Raw genomic sequence first — 16,680 nt, 5'->3', positions numbered from 1 at the left:
TTAGATCCTAGATCCTAGATCCTTTGCTACCTCTTATACTGTGGTTCCAGCCTTGTCTAGTTAGTCACAGCCAGAGAATCTCCCATGACAGCTTTTTGTCCTATTTCCAACTCCACTAACTCTGGAGTTCACCAGGGTCTTTGTCCCTTCCCGTATCTACCTACACCCTGATAACAATTGAAGACATTATCGTTTACGTAGACGTGAAGGACACCAAGCTCTTTTCTCAAGGCTGGTACAATCACAACATCTAACAGGCATTTGGATGGGTACATGAATAGGAAATGTTTGGAGGGATATGGGCCAAATGCTGACGAACAGGACAAGATTAATTTAGGAAATCTGGTCGCCGTGGCCAAGTTGGACCGAAGGGTCTGTTTCTGTGCTGTACATCTCTATGACTCGATGATTTTACCTCATCACAACATGTCTCAAGGTCTACCCCCACAAACTATATTTTCTGCTGCTTTTCCAACATTGTCCTGCTTGAGGTGAAATTTCTTCCAATTAAACACTAGGAAGGCCAATTTGTCAATGGCATTATCACCATTTCCTGCCTATTGATCCTATCTCGCTCCTGCCTCAGGCTAGATCATGCTATTTGATATCAGTATTATTTAGTCTTGGGTTGAACTTCTGACTTTATGCCTTCTTTCACCTCAGTAACAATAGTATTCTTTGATTTAAGGATACAAACTGCCACCTATTCAGACCTTGTCCAAGTATTTAATCTAGCTAGCTAAACAATGTACCATGTGTATCGATTATTAATACAACCTGCATTACTGCTGCTGATAACTACTAATATTTGATGATCAAAATGTTCCCAGGTAATAGTCAAAGTTTAAACGTTTACATGGAAACAGCAGACAATCCTTGTACGTGAGATCTTGTGATGTGTCCTCAACACGTGTTATGCAGCAACTTCATGAACATTCTGTTATGTGCACATGTATGTTCACAAGTGCACACACACACATGTGATGCCATGCATGTACACAACTGCTCACGCATAAAGATTTGCACATGCACTCATTTCCAACATTACCACTGGCTATGCATGTACTAAGCCATCAGAAATACATGTCACAGACTGATCTCTCGGCCCACAGTTCCCACTCGAAGTGTATGCCTGAGCCACGTTTGCAAAGATTTATTTAAATAACAGAACATTTGGCTTGGAATAATTTTGTTCATTGTCAACATGAAATATTCTCCACCTCCCTCACTTCACAAAATATTGTCACTTTTGAGCTCAAAGCCACAAAAGAAATGGTACGGGCCCAAAGGGCTGAATGGCCCTCTTCTTGCAATCATGATTTGGAAATAATTCAATGAAGCCACTCAACATACAGATGGAAAAGGTTCTGCAAGATGGACCACAATGGAAAAGTCAACCTGTAACATTATACAGTCAACAGGGCAGATGATTTGTGACATGCACAGTGTCTGTGATCTGTGGCACTCAGCAATGGGCGTTGTTGCAGATGGGAAGGAATGTACCTTGTAGAGCAAAGCTGGGCCCCACAGATCCCAGAGGATCTGAGAAGAGAGGCCCACAGAGTCATCAGATTCAACGGTGAGCCTTTTGTTTAACGTATTTTTCTAACAAACATGCTCAGCGATTTCACAACACACCTTTGGAGAAGATGGGACTTGAAACCATGCCTCTTAGTCCAGGGGCAGGGACGTTGTCACTGCACTACAAGAGCGTCCCATTAAAAACACTCAGGAAAGTGTAATAGTGAAACACAGCTGCGGTTTGATACTGAAATCAGGATATAAAACCTTGTCACCGCCCCACCAAAAGTTGCTAAATTTCTCCAAGTGCTTTATTTTGACTTGGGAATAGCTTACTTCTGTGGCCATACACTGTTAAAATAGAGCTTGCACACAAATGGCCTGTTTCTCCATCAGACTGTAGTCAGTATCTATCTGTGCTGAAGGTGCTGTATCCCAGGGCTACCATCATGACAGCAGCCACTGTAGGGAAGTGGTACATTTATCATCCTCCTGCCTACCATGTCCATCACGAGTGTAACAGTGCTTCCTGGAAACAGGCAAGAAGTCAAGTTACACTGACAGTCACTTCTGAGATAAGCCCAGACATTACTGTAGCTATTATCCAACCCCAAATAGTTAACAGACAGCACACTCTGGGGACGGCATGTGACACAAATACGGAGGAAGAAATTAACATTCGAAAGGGAGGGAAGAATGTGCATGTAGAATGTCAAGATATTCGGTGATCACGTTAGTCTCCAAAATATTTGACAGTAGGTAGTCATTTCTTCTTATGAATTGATATAAAATTATGATAAATTATAAACTTAGCACAAAGATGAAGGACCAAATGGCCTCCTTCTGTCCTGCCTTATTCTATGAAAAGAGCCTGAAATAAATAAGTTACAGTGCCAGCTGGTAGCTCCAGTGTTGTATGTACAAGTATCAGTGAAGACAGTTACAACATATATACATGGAAAAGAATGCGATATGTATATGTCATCACAGAGCAGGAGAGGTCTTCTGGTGTTATGGAGAGTCGCATTGTACACACACACACACACACACACACACACACACACACACACACACACACACACACACACACACACACACACACACACACACACGGTGCGACCTTTATCTTCAAAGCTCATCTCTTTCCTCCTCATTGCACACGCAGGCTGATCTCTGACTGTTCATGAAAGGTTTACAACCCAACGTCCAGACGGCATTGAACATGGTATCTGCCACAGATTCACAGGCTGAAAGAAAGAACTTCCATTTAATTGAGACAGCCAGAACTGCAGATGCTGGAGTCATCTGCTCCTTTGATGCTGCCTGCCTGTCGTGTTCGTCCAGCTCAATACTGTGTTATCTCTTCCATTTAATTGATGCCTTTCCCCGTGATGTCCCAAAGCACTTTATATATTTTCATGACGCTATGATGCTTGTAACATATCGGGACAGTGAACTGCTGCATGAGATTATAGTTGTGAATTAACCAATAATAATCCTCACAGCGAAGAGTTTTCCTCCTCATTTGCTGAGTTCAAGGTGTTTAATCTGTTACTTAGTCTGTACAGGGAGACCCTAAATCAATGTCCATACCATGTGTCCCAACAGTGCCCTGACACCCCTGGGGATCCTGTTGAACTCACTTGAGGTATCACAGTACCCTCTGAATGATCAGTCTCAACATTGAGCAACCCTCTGGCTCTATGGCAATAGGATACGACTCTCCAACTCGGACAACTTAACGCTGGAGCCCTACCAGCCGCCAAATGAAATCTCATTGTCTGTCTCACCACTCCAGTAACAGTATTTGTTGACAAGAGTCCCGCATTGAAATAATTTGGTGATGGCCAGGCCATGTGAGTTTTAACAATATTGATTGATGGATAAATGACCAAGACAATAGGCAGAACTCCCCACCCCGTCGTCATCCATGAGTGCAGGTGGGATCTCGGTTTACTCTCTGATCCAGAAAGATGGTACTTCCAACTCCATCAGCACTGACCTGGACAGTCAGTCTGGATAATGTGCTAATTCTTTGGAGCACGTCTTAAAAACTATGACCTGCTGACTCGGGACAGTGCTACTCATTAAGCCACAATGCCCAATAGAACAAGGGATACAGAAATAAAAGTAAAACACAAAACTGCAAACAACTGTTGGGATAGTAAAATATAATTTTAAAAATGTTCTAGTGAAAGCTTTAGGCCGAAAGTGTTATTTCTCCAGACACTGAGGAACCTGTTGTGCTTTTCAATTCTTTTCATGTTTTTATTCCAAGAACCAATCATTTTCTAACCATCTGGTCATTAATGCTACATCCAATCTGTCCCCTATGCATCTTGTCTTGAATCTAAATCTTAAGTATCTTAATATAGCAGATAGTGAAGGGGTCTGTCAGAGATTACAGCGGAATATAGATAGACTGGAGAGTTGGGCAGATAAATGGCAGCTGGAGTTCAATCCGGGCAAATGCGAGGTGATGCTATTTGGAAGATCTAATTCAAGAGTGAACTATACAGTAAATGGAAAAGTCCTAGGGAATATTGATGTACAGAGAGATCTGGATGTTCAGGTCCATTGTTCCCTGAAGGTGGCAATGCTGGTCAATAGAGTGGTCAAGAAGGCATATGGCATGCATTCCTCCATCAGATGGGGTATTGGGTACAAGAGTTGGCAGGCCATGTTGCAGTTGTATAAGACTTTGGTTTGGCCGCATTTAGACTACTGCGTACAATTCTAGTCGCCACATTATCAAAAGGATGTGGATGCTTTGGAGAGAGTTCAGAGGAGGTTCACCAGGATGTTGCCTGGTATGGAGGGCACTAGCTATGAAGAAAGGTTGAATAGATTAGGATTATTTTCTTTAGAAAGATGGAGATTGAGGGGGGACCTGATTGAGGTCTACAAAATCATGAGGGATATAGACAGGGTGGATAGCAAGAAGCTTTTTCCCCAGAGTGGGGGACTCGATTACTAGGGGTCATGAGTTCAAAGTGAGAGGAGGAACGTTCTTTACGCAGAGGGTGGTGGATGCCTGGAACGCGTTGCCAGCGGAGGTGGTAGACGCAGACACGATAGTGCCTTTTAAGATGTATCTGGACAGTTACAATGATGGGTAGGGAGCAAAGGGATACAGACCCTTAGGAAATAGATGACAGGTTTAGACAGAGGATCTTGATTGGCACAGTCTTGGGGGCTGAAGGGCCTGTTCCTGTGCTGTAATTTTCTTTGTTCTTTGTTAATGGTGTTGGCATCTTTCTGATTAAAATACTAACCTTCAACCTTTGATACGAAGCCCAAACTTTTCTTGAGATCCGAGCAGATTCCATAGAGGCACCAACGAAATTTGGCGTCACAGCGGTACTTGTTGGCTCCACAAGTGTCATAGCAAAGGTCAAGCTGGTTACAACACTTTGTCATGGCCGGGATCCCTAAGTCGAGCTGAAATACAGATGGAAAGTAATTGCAGGGGCAGATTTCAAAGCCTGGAACCAGATTCTCCCCAGGCTCCCAACAGAACTCAACAGTTTGTGAACGTGTCTGACACTTAACAATGATGTGTTGTTGACACACATCACTTCTCACTGCTCTTATCTCCCCCATTTTGATTTTGTCTCCTCCCTCGCTTCCCCCCCATTTCCTTGATTTCTTTGTTATTGTCAGACTGCCTTTGGCAGCCAGTGTTTGTCGTCATGTGTGAATTGTTTAGGTATTTCTGAAATTAAAAGCTCTGTTATTTGGTTACATTTGTGCTAGGGTGAAGAAGTCATAGAGTGTGGAAACAGACCCTTCGGTCCAACCAGTCCATACCGACTATGTACCCAGACTGAACTAATCCCACCTGCCTGCGCTTGGCCCATATCCCTCCAACCCTTTCCTATTCAAGAACTTATCCAAATGTCTTTTAAACTGTTATCACTGCATCTGCATCCATCACTGCTTCTGGCAGTTTGTCACACACAAACAACTCTCTGTGTAAAAAACGTACCCCAATGTCCTTGTTAAATCTTTCTTCTGCCAACTTAGAACTATGCTTCCTAGTTTTGAATTCCCCCACTCTAGGGAAAAGACCCTTGTCATTCACATTATCTATGCCCTTCATGATTACATAAACCTCTAAAGTCACCACCAATAGCCTTGAAGCATTTAGGGATAGATACCACAGGGGTTGTGGTACATAACTGCTCCTACTACAGCTGTGTGATGACATAGCACCCAGAGATAGAAAGAGCTTGGAGTCAGAGCTAGCACAGTGTGGAGCTGGAGGAACACAGCAGGCCAGGCAGCGTCAGGGGAGTTTAAATGTTAACTTTTTTTTTATTCCTGTTATTGTCACACTGCTCCAGTGAGCACTGTTTGTAATTTGTTAATTGGATGTTTTGGTTAATTGGGATTTTGTGTTTATTGACCAGAAAAAGAGCTGAGTTTTCCCTCTAGGCCTGAAACATCAGCTTTTGTGTTCCTAAGATGCTGCTTGGCCTGCTGTGTTCATCCAGCTTCACACTTTGTTATCTCCCTTTTGTTAGTGGTTTTTACTAACGTAACTTGATGGACAGTTTTTGTCAGGTGTAATTGGTTTATTTGGTTTTAAAAAAAGAGCTAGGTTCTTCCCTGATGGCATGTTAGCTTCTGGGAAGGGAAGAGGTCCAGAAGGGAAAGGTTGAACCTGATCGCTGTAATAAATTAAAGGTTTACAATAAAACCCTTGTTAATCTGTGAAAGCCTTTTGCCACCTAATTCAAGGTATGGCTATTGGTCTATTAAACACATAGCTCTCCTTACGTCTCAGCTGGCCAGTCTGACCAAGAGCTTACAAAATTGAGAGTTATTATTAAAACCAGGAGATCTATCGAGCTTTCTGCATGCATATAACCATAATCCATCATGACTAAACATAACTTCCAAATCCAAAATCTCCTGAATGGTTTTAACAAGGTGAAAATGGAAAGTATGTTTCCTCTTATGGGTGAGTTCAGAACTAGTGGACACTGTTTTAACACCAGGGTTCACCCCTTTCAGGATGGAGATGAGGAGATTTCATTTCTCTCCAAGGGTTGTGTAACTCTACCTCAGAAAGTGGTGGAGTCAGGGTCATTGACCATGAGGTTGATAGATTCTTGTCAGGCAGGGAGGAATTAAAGTAGTAAATCAGGGGAAATACAAAAGTGAAAGCTGAAATACAAACAGATCTTATGGTGGAGCAAGCCAAAAGGGCTGATTTGCCTGTCTCTGCTCCTAATTTATATATTCACCATCCTCACTTGTACCCGATACCATGTAATCTCCAGTCAGAATAATGGAGAAGTGGAGCTGACCAGGACATAATGAATACAACCAACACATGTCTATTTATTGTTAATAAAAGGTCATCAATTCTTAACTGTTTCCCTTGCCACCTGTGCTAGCTGAATTCTTCAAAATCGCCAACATTTCCTGCTTCTAATTACACGTTTATTTTGTGCTGCAGCAAAAAAAAATTTTGTCAACACTTTTATCTTGCATTCATCAGGACAGTTTCAAGAACAAAGGGAAACCAGTCCTTTTATATTGTATGGGGAGAGGGCTGATTTTAAAACAGACTTTGATTGGTAGAGGTGTTGCCATGGACAGTGCACTAGCTAGGTGATAACTGACAGTTAACTACCAAGATATAGTCAAATTTAAACAAGCTACTTAACTTCGACTGGTCATGGCATTTACATTTGTATTTCACAGGAATTCTCCTCATGAGTGCAAGATGGAAAGTTTCAACAAGAAGTGTCTTTTTGTTAAAGCCATATTCAAGTTCTATATGACCAAGCAATTATTTATTCAGCAGTGTTGTTCCATGATAAATGTAAAATGACAACATTCACTTGAGGACAGTCTGGTGCCATGGACAGAGTCAAGCATCTAATACTGAAAATAATGCCTCCACCATGACTCTAACATCAAGAATCATATTCTCTGGCTCCTAGTGCTGTATAAGATGCAACATGAAGTAACTCTCTACATTAATGTTAGTGGTAAACCAGATACATTCAGGTTACCATTCTGGCCAAAAGTATGAAAAGCACAGTTATTGGTATCATTACATTTAGCTCACAATTGGTGACTTCATGCTGATGATAACCTTAATTTCTGATGGGCCTAATTCTCCTCAACCTGATGGAACTCAATAGAGAGGGCCTTACCTGCCTCCTTCCTCTGCTGCAATGGAACAGGACAGCAACCCATCAAAGGTAGAGCTAATCTGTGCAGGCATGAAATTAGGAAGCACTTTTTCACACAAAGGAGATTTGCAAGCATCCTCCAGAAGCAAATGGGGATAGAACATAGAACATCGAACATAGATCAGTACAGTACAGTACAGGCCCTTCGGCTCATGATGTTGGGCCAAACTTTTGCCCTAAACTTAAGGTTTACCTAACCTCCACCCCTACCCTATGCTATCACCCATATGCCTATCTAATAGCCGCTTAAATGCCCCTAATGAGGCTGACTCCACTACCCTCTCTGGCAATGCATTCCACTCCCCTACCACTCTCTGAGTAAAGAACCTACCTCTGACGTCTCCCCTATCTCTACCCACTTTAAAACTATGCCCCCTCATAATAGTTACCTCCACCCTAGGAAAAAGTCTCTGGCTGTTCACTCTATCTCTCATCATTTTGTACACATCTGTGTAGAGGTACACCTTGATGTAGAGGATTACTTCATGTTGCATCTTATACAGCACTGGGAGCCAGAGATGTTGGTCTTTTGAAACTTTCAGCACTGAGATTAGCAGTTTTGAATGAGATAAGGTCATTCAGGGGTTATGGCTCATAGGTGGGGTTAAGGTGCAGATCAGTCATGATCAAACAGGTTTGAGAGACTGAATTGTCTCCCTCTGTTCCCACGTAACTAATATTTAACTCAGGAAATCAATGCTGGGTTTTGGCATCAACACAGCCTCCTGGCTGCCATCAGAAAATCTGAATTGTTTCATCATGTCTTCCTATTATTTTGAAAATTGTATTCTAAAGTGGATGAAAGTTTTTCAGTTTGATTTTTACTTTTATATTGTATGCGAAGAGGAAAGGGCATGGTTTTAGTTTCATGTTAGAGGGCGTCAGAAGTTTGTGGATAATCTGCATTTTTAATGTGTGTTTACAGCTTTGAAGTAGAGCTTGAGTTGTACAGCTCAGTGCATTAGAAACAAGGGAGAAGAGAAGATGAAACTGATGACGCCTGGCAACAGTGTCACACAAAGACAGAACCAGCTTGAATGTACAGGGATAATGGGAACTGCAGATGCTGGAGAATTCCAAGACAATAAAACGTGAGGCTGGATGAACACAGCAGGCCAAGCAGCATCTCAGGAGCACAAAAGCTGACGTTTCGGGCCTAGACCCTTCATCAGAGAGGGTCTGATGAAGGGTCTAGGCCCGAAACGTCAGCTTTTGTGCTCCTGAGATGCTGCTTGGCCTGAATGTACAGTTTCAGTCAGAGAAAACCATGGCAGCAAAGGTGCTGTTAGCTTAACAATCTTCAAAGCAGTTTGGAGTCTAAAGAGGTCCTGAGTGATTTAAACATCCATGAGAAAAACACTCATGAAACCCGAAGTCTGTGGAAGAGGAGTTTAAGGAAGCTACATTAAGAAATAAGTGAGCTTTGTTAGCAGTTCTTTTAAGGGTCTTAGAAAGAAACATTAACCAAAGAAACAGCATCGAGTGAATACAGAAGTTTGCCAAAAAGAAACCAATTACAGTAGTGATCTCTGACTAAGGAACTTTAAAGTAGAGACATGGTGCCCCTTCCATGAGGTTTGAGTAATGTTCTCTCAATTTTTTCTTCCTTCTGCATGGACCTCTTAAATCTGTGCATTGCAGTGACTTCCAGAAAAGAGAGTCATGTGGCAGCATGAGGATCAACACACACGAGGCTTCCCAGAGGCCCTTGCAGCTGTGTGGCTTAAAGGGAACTTTGGGTTCTGTAAGATTATTTTTTAGAGCTAAAGGACTGTACTTTTATTTCTGATATTTGTAACAAGTCTGTTTCAAATAGATCTTAGGCCATATCAAATAGTTAATTATTTTTCCCCCTTTTGTGTGCATTAAATACTTATGTTCTCCTGTTAAAAGTACATTGGCAGCCTCTTATGAAGTGTTTGATAACTGACCACCAGGGCAAACAAATAGCAAAAATAAAACTTCTCATCTATCAAGCCAGGTTTCACTTTGGGACCTGACTTGTCCAGCTGGGATCTTAACAAATTAATAAATACAGAAGAGAGCCTAATTATACAAATGAAAAATAATTCAGCTCTGGTCCTAAGTACTCAGAAATACATACAGGGAAACAAAATTTAGAATAGTAACATTAGAATCAGAGGTTCCGAGGAAGGGTCACTGGACTTGAAACATTAACTCTTGTTTTTTCCTTCATAGATGCTGCCAGGCCTGCTGAGCTTTGTTTTTGAAACATTAGCGTCAATCTGGATTCAGTGTGTAGGATGCATCTACTGATAGGACCATTGGGTATTTAGGGCACATCCATTGATGAGACTGATGGGTATATAGGACACATCTACTGATGGGGTGATTGGGTGTAAAGGACACTTTCATTGATGGGACAATTGGGTGTATTGGAAATAGCTGGGGCCCTAACAGATATCTTTGCTGTGTCCTTAGACACAGGTGAGGTCCCGGAAGACTGGAGACTTGCTAATGTTGTCCCCTTGTTTAAAAAGGGCAGCAAGGATGATCCAGGTAATTATCGACCGGTGAGCCTGACGTCAGTGGTATGGAAGCTACTGGAGAAGATACTGAGGGATAGGATCTATTCCCATTTGGAAGAAAATGGGCTTATCAGTGATAGGCAACATGGTTTTGTACAGGGAAGGTCATGTCTTACCAACTTAATAGAATTCTTTGAGGACGTGACAAAGTTGATTGATGAGGGAAAGGCTGTAGATGTCATATACATGGACTTCAGTAAGGTGTTTGATAAGGTTCCCCATGGCAGGCTGATGGAGAAAGTGAAGTCACATGGGGTCTAGGGTGTGCTAGCTAGGTGGATAAAAAACTGGCTGGGCAACAGGAGACAGAGGGTAGTAGTAGAAGGGAGTTTCTCAAATTGGAGACCTGTAACGAGTGATGTTCCACAGGGATCTGTGCTGGGACTACTGTTGTTTGTGATATATGTAAATGATCTGGAGGAAGGTGTAGGTGGTCTGTTCAGCAAGTTTGCTGATGACACTAAGATTGGTGGAGTAGCAGATAGTGAAGGGGACTGTCAGAAATTACAGCAGAATATAGGTAGACTGGAGAGTTGGGCAGATAAATGGCAGATGGAGTTCAATCCGGGCAAATGCGAGGTGATGCATTTTGGAAGATCAAATTCAAGTGCGAACTATACAGTAAATGGAAAAGTCCTAGGGAAAATTGATGAACAGAGAGATCTGGGTATTCAGGTCCATTGTTCCCTGAAGGTGATAACGCAGGTCAATAGGGTGGTCAAGAAGGCATACGGCATGCTTTCCTTCATCGGGCGGGGTATTGAGTACAAGAGTTGGCAGGTCATGTTACAGTTGTATAGGACTTTGGTTCGGCCACATTTGGAGTACTGTGTACAGTTCTGGTCGCCACATTACCAAAAGGACGTGGATGCTTTGGAGAGGGTGCAGAGGAGGTTCACCAGGATGCTATGCTGTGAAGAAGAGGTTGAATAGATTAGGATTATTTGCATTAGAAAGATGGAGATTGAGGGGGGACCTGATTGAGGTCTACAAAATCATGAGGGGTATAGACAGGGTGGATAGCAAAAAGCTTTTTCCCAGAGTGGGGGACTCAATTACTAGGGGTCATGAGTTCAAAGTGAGAGAAGGAAAGTTTAAGGGAGATATGCGTGGAAAGTTCTTTACACAGAGGGTGGTGGGAGCCTGGAACGCATTGCCAGCGGAGGTGGTAGACGCAGACACGTTTGCATCTTTTAAGATATATTTGGACAGGTACATGGATGGGCAGGGAGCAAATGGACACAGACCCTTAGAAAATGGATGACAGGTTAGACAGAGAATCTTGATCGGCGCAGGCTTGGAGGGCCGAAGGGCCTGTTCCTGTGCTGTAGGTTTCTTTGTTTTTTTGTTTCTTTGAATGGGATGCATCTATTGATGGGACCACCGGGTATATATGACATACTCATTGATGGGGCTATTGGGTGTTTAGGACATATCTATTGATGGATGATAGACCAATGATGCTCTATACAATGACTGTAGTAGTTTGGGCTGCACACTCTAATTCCTGTCTGGCATTAGTGCATGCCACAAAGAAGAAATGATCTATATGTCTTTCCGAAGATGGTTCTAGACTCGAAACGTCAGCTTTCCTGCTTCTCTGATGCTGCTAGGCCTGCTGTGTTCATCCAGCTCTACACTTTGTTATCACAGATTCTCCAATATCGGCAGTTCCCACTCTCTTTACATAAACACAGTCCTTGATACTCCAAAATGCTTCACAGTCAAAGGTGTACTTTTGCAGTGTAGTCATTGTTGCAATACAGAAAACACGGTAGTTAATTTGCAGGCAGCAAGCCCCCGCTTACAGCACAAATCAATTATAAAGATCCAGAAACAGGAGATTAAGGTCTCTGCTCTCCCTTGGATAGTGCCATGGAATCTGTGCATCTTGCACTTGGGAGGCTAGATCGAACATGTCATTGAGTGTGAAGTGCAGCACTCCTTCAGTTCTGGCACTGCCATTCCAGTCCAGATGGTGTGCCAGCATAAAGTTATCATTGAAAAGTGTGGAGTATAAAATAGAATTTGAGGTTGTTATACATACAGTGTCTGGTACCTTGAGTCCAAGGAAAGAGGAGCTACAGCCATTGGGCTCTGGAACTTTATAATCGGGTCTCGGAAGAGGTGCCTTCCCTAGACAGAGAAAAAATATAGTGAATGTTACTGTTCTGGGAACAACAGGGAACAGGGAAATCTTTGCACCTTTATAGCCCAGTCTAAAATCCTCTAAGATTCATTTTACTTTCATCCTAACTCAATATCTTGCATACCTTTAAGTCAGTGAAATGTCCTAAATTTGTGCCAGCAAACAACATTGGATAACCAGGGCGTGGGGCAGGGCCCAACAACCAGATGTAGAGGCTCCAGCAGGCTCTCTGTGGCTGGACCAGGAACTAGAGTCCCGGGACAGGAACAATTGCAGGGCCCCTGATTTTTATCACTGACACCAGGTCACTTAAAGAAATTTTCAGATAGAAGACCAAAAGAGTTAGATATTGTGCAACATCTTAAAGGATCCTAGAGAGAGAAAGAGAGAAGGTGGTGGGGAGGTGGATTTTGGGGAAAGAACTTCATGTACTAAGGCCCAGGGAGTTGTAGAAGCATGGCTGCCAAATGTAGAGCATTAGTAATAATGGGAGAAATCCCAGAGGTTTGCACAGCTGGAGATGGTCACAGAGATAGAGGGGCATGAGATGCAGCTGAGGGATTTGAAATTTAGGGAGAGATTTTAAAAATGTAAGTATTGTCAGTAGGAGCTGATGTATTACCATGGCTTTTTACTATTATGGGAATCTCTGGCTATGCCCATGTTTATTATCCACCTCTTGTTGCCTTGACATCGTCATCTTCTTTAAAGTGTCATGGGGTGTTTATCATTCACCTGAATCACTGAAGGAGGCAGACAAACACCTGACTTAACTTCATGTCTGAGGGACAGTGCCACTAAAATGAGAAGATTCCCTCTGTACTACAGAGCCCACACTGACATACACATGAATCAAACACTGTCTTTATTTATTTGTTTGTACATGGGATGAGGTGTGGCTCTGTTCCAGGGAGATCCCTGCCCAATGACACTGAAGAAATGGTGATATATTTCCAAGTCAGAATGGTGAGGGCAACTTGCAGAGGGTGGTGTTCCATGTATCTGCTACCCTTGTCCTTCTAAATGGTAGAAGTCCCAGATTTGGAAAGTCCTTTATTCTTGTGTAAGATGTTGGTGTTGCTGGTAAGGCTGGTATTTATTGTCCATCCCTAAAATACCCTTGAACTGATAAGCTGTGTAGGCCATTTCAGAGGGCAGGTAAGATTCAACCACATCGCTATTGACCTGGAGTCACAGGTAGGCCAGATTTCCTGCCCTAAAAACATTAATAAACCAAATGTGTTGATACAACAACATAGTTGTCATTGGATAAGCTTTTAGTCATTTGTCCAGACATTTCCGTGTTTAGCTCAGTTTTTTGGTCAGCTTTTAATTCAGGATTTGTTGCATTCAAATTTCACCATCTACCATGGTGGGGTTTAAACCAAAGTCCTGAGAACATTAACCTTGGGCTCTAGGTTACTAGACCAGTGACATTACTGCTACATCGTCACCACCCCAGGTTACTGATATTTATATATATTCAGTAACTACGTATATATCCAGTTCATTAACAGACAGACACACAGGACCACAGTTGCAAACATGAGTACTGAATTTATACAAAACTAGTCACCCTCACAAACATAAAATTCATTCTTTGGTTTCACTTTGAAGAATATTACCCACTTCCAAAGTGATTTGTTGCTTTAATCAGATTCTACTCGTCATTTTGTTACATCTTCCAACTCCTGTTTGTTTTTTCTCACCCTTGGGTTCTTTAACCCTCAAACACAAATGAAATTCTTTTTAGGAGGGTTAATGATTAATCAAACACAAATCACAACATTTCAGGAAAAAGAAACGGTGTAATCCCAAACTGGAAAATGACTGAAGAGATCACAGAGTTGCATTTGTTTGGGTCTCTGGTTTTTCTGTTCAATTATGTTTTTTCTAAAATGAGTCTCAGAGCAGTACAGGCTGGTTGCTAGCTTTTAACAATTTCTAAGTTTTATTTGGGCAGGCCCTTCTTCCCCACTTCTGTTTCTGGCTTTCAATCAGAGTTGCAGAGATCTACAGCACAGTAAAATGTCCTTCAGCCCATCGCTTCTGTGCCAGTCAACAATAACCATCTAACTATTCTAACTTCATTTTCCAGCATTTGGCCCATAACCTTGTTTGCCTTGGCATGGCAATTGCACATCTAAATACTTTTTCAACGTTTCTGGCTCTGCCACCCTTACAGCGGGGAGTTTCAGATTCCCCCCACTGGCTGTAAGAAAATGATTTTCCTCAGATCTCCTCTAAACCTCTTGCCCTTTACCTTCAATATAACTCCCACACCCCTAATCATTGACCCGTCCATCAAAAAGGGAACGGTTTCTTCCTGACAACCCTGCCTATGGCTGTCATAATTTTATACATCCCAGTCATGTCTCATCTCAGTTTTCACTGCTGGAAGAAAAACAAATCCAATCTCTCCTCATAACTGAAACTCTCTAGCCCAGACTGCTTCCTGATGAATCTCCTCTGCACACTGTTCAGTGCAGTCTCAGGCCTCCTATAATGTGGATTCCAGAACTGTACACAGTGCTCTCGCTGTGGCCCAGAAACAGTTTTTTTAACAGTTGCAGCATCACCTCTCTGCTCCTAAACTCTGTGCCTCAACTTATAAAGGCAATTTCTGTGTCTTTGTTTTATTTGGGCAGGTCCTTCTTCCCCACTTCCGTTTCTGGCTTTCCATCAGAGTTGCAGAGATCTACAGCACAGAAAAATATTCTTCAGCCTCTGTGCCAGTCAACTACGACTGTCTAACTATTCAAATTTCTAAAGTGTACTACATGCATTTTTAACCACATCATTATCTTGCGAAGGCTAAATCCTCTCTCCTCCCACCTTTCTCACCTGTCCGACGGTATCCAGGCTAATGGTTACCCGATGACACTCACCATATCGGCACTTGTACTGACAGACTCCATTTCTGCCACCGAGCAACTCCAGGAATGAGTCAAAGTATCCGTTTATGGCTTCGAAGCTGTCTCGGATGGATCCAATGCCCCAGTCTGAGTCGGTGCTCGGGTCATCCTGGTCTGTGGACGTGGTGTTGACGATTTCCTCGGAAAGTGCCGTGGTTATGGTCAGGCACAGTACAATCACAGCCCCACCTCTCATGGTGAAGCAAAGCTAGTTAAACAAAGAGGCAACAGAAGACTGAGGTAAAGCACCTCCAAAGCTCAGAACGTATGTCCCTCACCACAGCACCGGCTCTTTCTAATCACTCTCCCATCTGGACTTTTAACCTTCACCTTTTTATCTGAGATGAGCTCATTGCGATGATAGTCTAAAGGTCACTCTGAGTGGAGATTTGGCTGGAATTCGGTCTCAACTTAGACACCTTGGATAATTGCTTATGTGGCCTGTGTACTTTAAACACCTATAGGCAGTCCTCAGCCTCGTATCCAAATTCCTAAAATAACTACCTGCCAAGTAATGTGTTTCAATATCGGATAAAGTTACTTCAATCTTCCAGAGCAGTGAACTTTTATTGCATTCATTCAAGGGAATGTGGCAGCTTGCTGTAAAGACCAACACTTGTTGCCCACCTTTAATTGCCCCTTGAGGAGGCGGTGTTGAGCCAGTTTCTGGAAGCCCATTTAATCAAGGTCCACCCATTGTTGTGTTTTGTTACAGTGCGTCAACCTTATTGAAGTGGGTCTGGAGCCCACTCATGGGCAAGATCCAACATAGACAACCAATTCCTGTCCCTGAAGGATATAAGTGAACCAAGTGGATTTTTACAATAATCCAGAAGTTTCAGAGTTATTGGTTTTTCCTACATTAATGAATTAGTTAAACTCCCCAGCTACTGTGGAAGTGTTGAACTCATGACTGTTCATATTTTCTATCCCCAGAGGGCATAATGAGGGCTTGAATTTCTGTTTTGACTACTTGGATGCAGTGGAACAGTGCCGAGCTGGTGTCTCAAAAAACGGGGAGACTGGCAGAAATTTAAAGCTTTTGTTTGCAAAAAATAAGTTCTGGAGAAATTAGTTACAGGTTGTCAAGCAGCCCAATATGAATCCATAAAGTGACAGGAGTGGAACTCACTTAAATTTTGATCCACAGATAGGAAATGTTCAACACAGCTAATTATTCTTGGCTCAGGAGTCTGCAGACCGAAACCCTAATTGATCCTGGGTGGATGTCAATTTCTGGGTATCCTAATAAACATATGAAAAGGAGTGTTAATAAATCACCTTCCCTGGGGGTGGGGTCTGTATAGGATAGGAAGCCAACACAAAAAGTGAGC

General features: G+C 42.5%; 1 protein-coding gene across 2 annotated transcripts; it reads right to left on the bottom strand.

The window, feature by feature from the left end:
- Window positions 1-2,419: 2,419 nt before the first annotated feature.
- On the bottom strand, window positions 2,420-15,669 carry pla2g12b (phospholipase A2, group XIIB). Of its 2 annotated transcripts, none has more exons than XM_048563784.2 (4): window positions 15,320-15,669; window positions 12,330-12,418; window positions 4,797-4,962; window positions 2,420-2,768 (listed from the first exon to the last, which is right to left on the bottom strand). In XM_048563784.2, the coding sequence occupies exons 1-4, from the start codon at window positions 15,540-15,542 to the stop codon at window positions 2,650-2,652; spliced, it is 597 nt and encodes a 198-aa protein (XP_048419741.1). In that variant the 5' UTR covers window positions 15,543-15,669; the 3' UTR covers window positions 2,420-2,649. The 2 variants fall into 2 exon arrangements, with proteins under 2 accessions (XP_048419741.1, XP_048419743.1); XM_048563786.2 differs by having other exon boundaries at window positions 12,342-12,418.
- Between the last annotated feature and the right edge of the window lie 1,011 nt (window positions 15,670-16,680).

This window comes from Stegostoma tigrinum, chromosome 37, assembly GCF_030684315.1.
Source record: "Stegostoma tigrinum isolate sSteTig4 chromosome 37, sSteTig4.hap1, whole genome shotgun sequence".
Classification (NCBI taxonomy): domain Eukaryota; kingdom Metazoa; phylum Chordata; class Chondrichthyes; order Orectolobiformes; family Stegostomatidae; genus Stegostoma; species Stegostoma tigrinum.
This window is presented reverse-complemented; position numbering and strand designations above follow the sequence as displayed.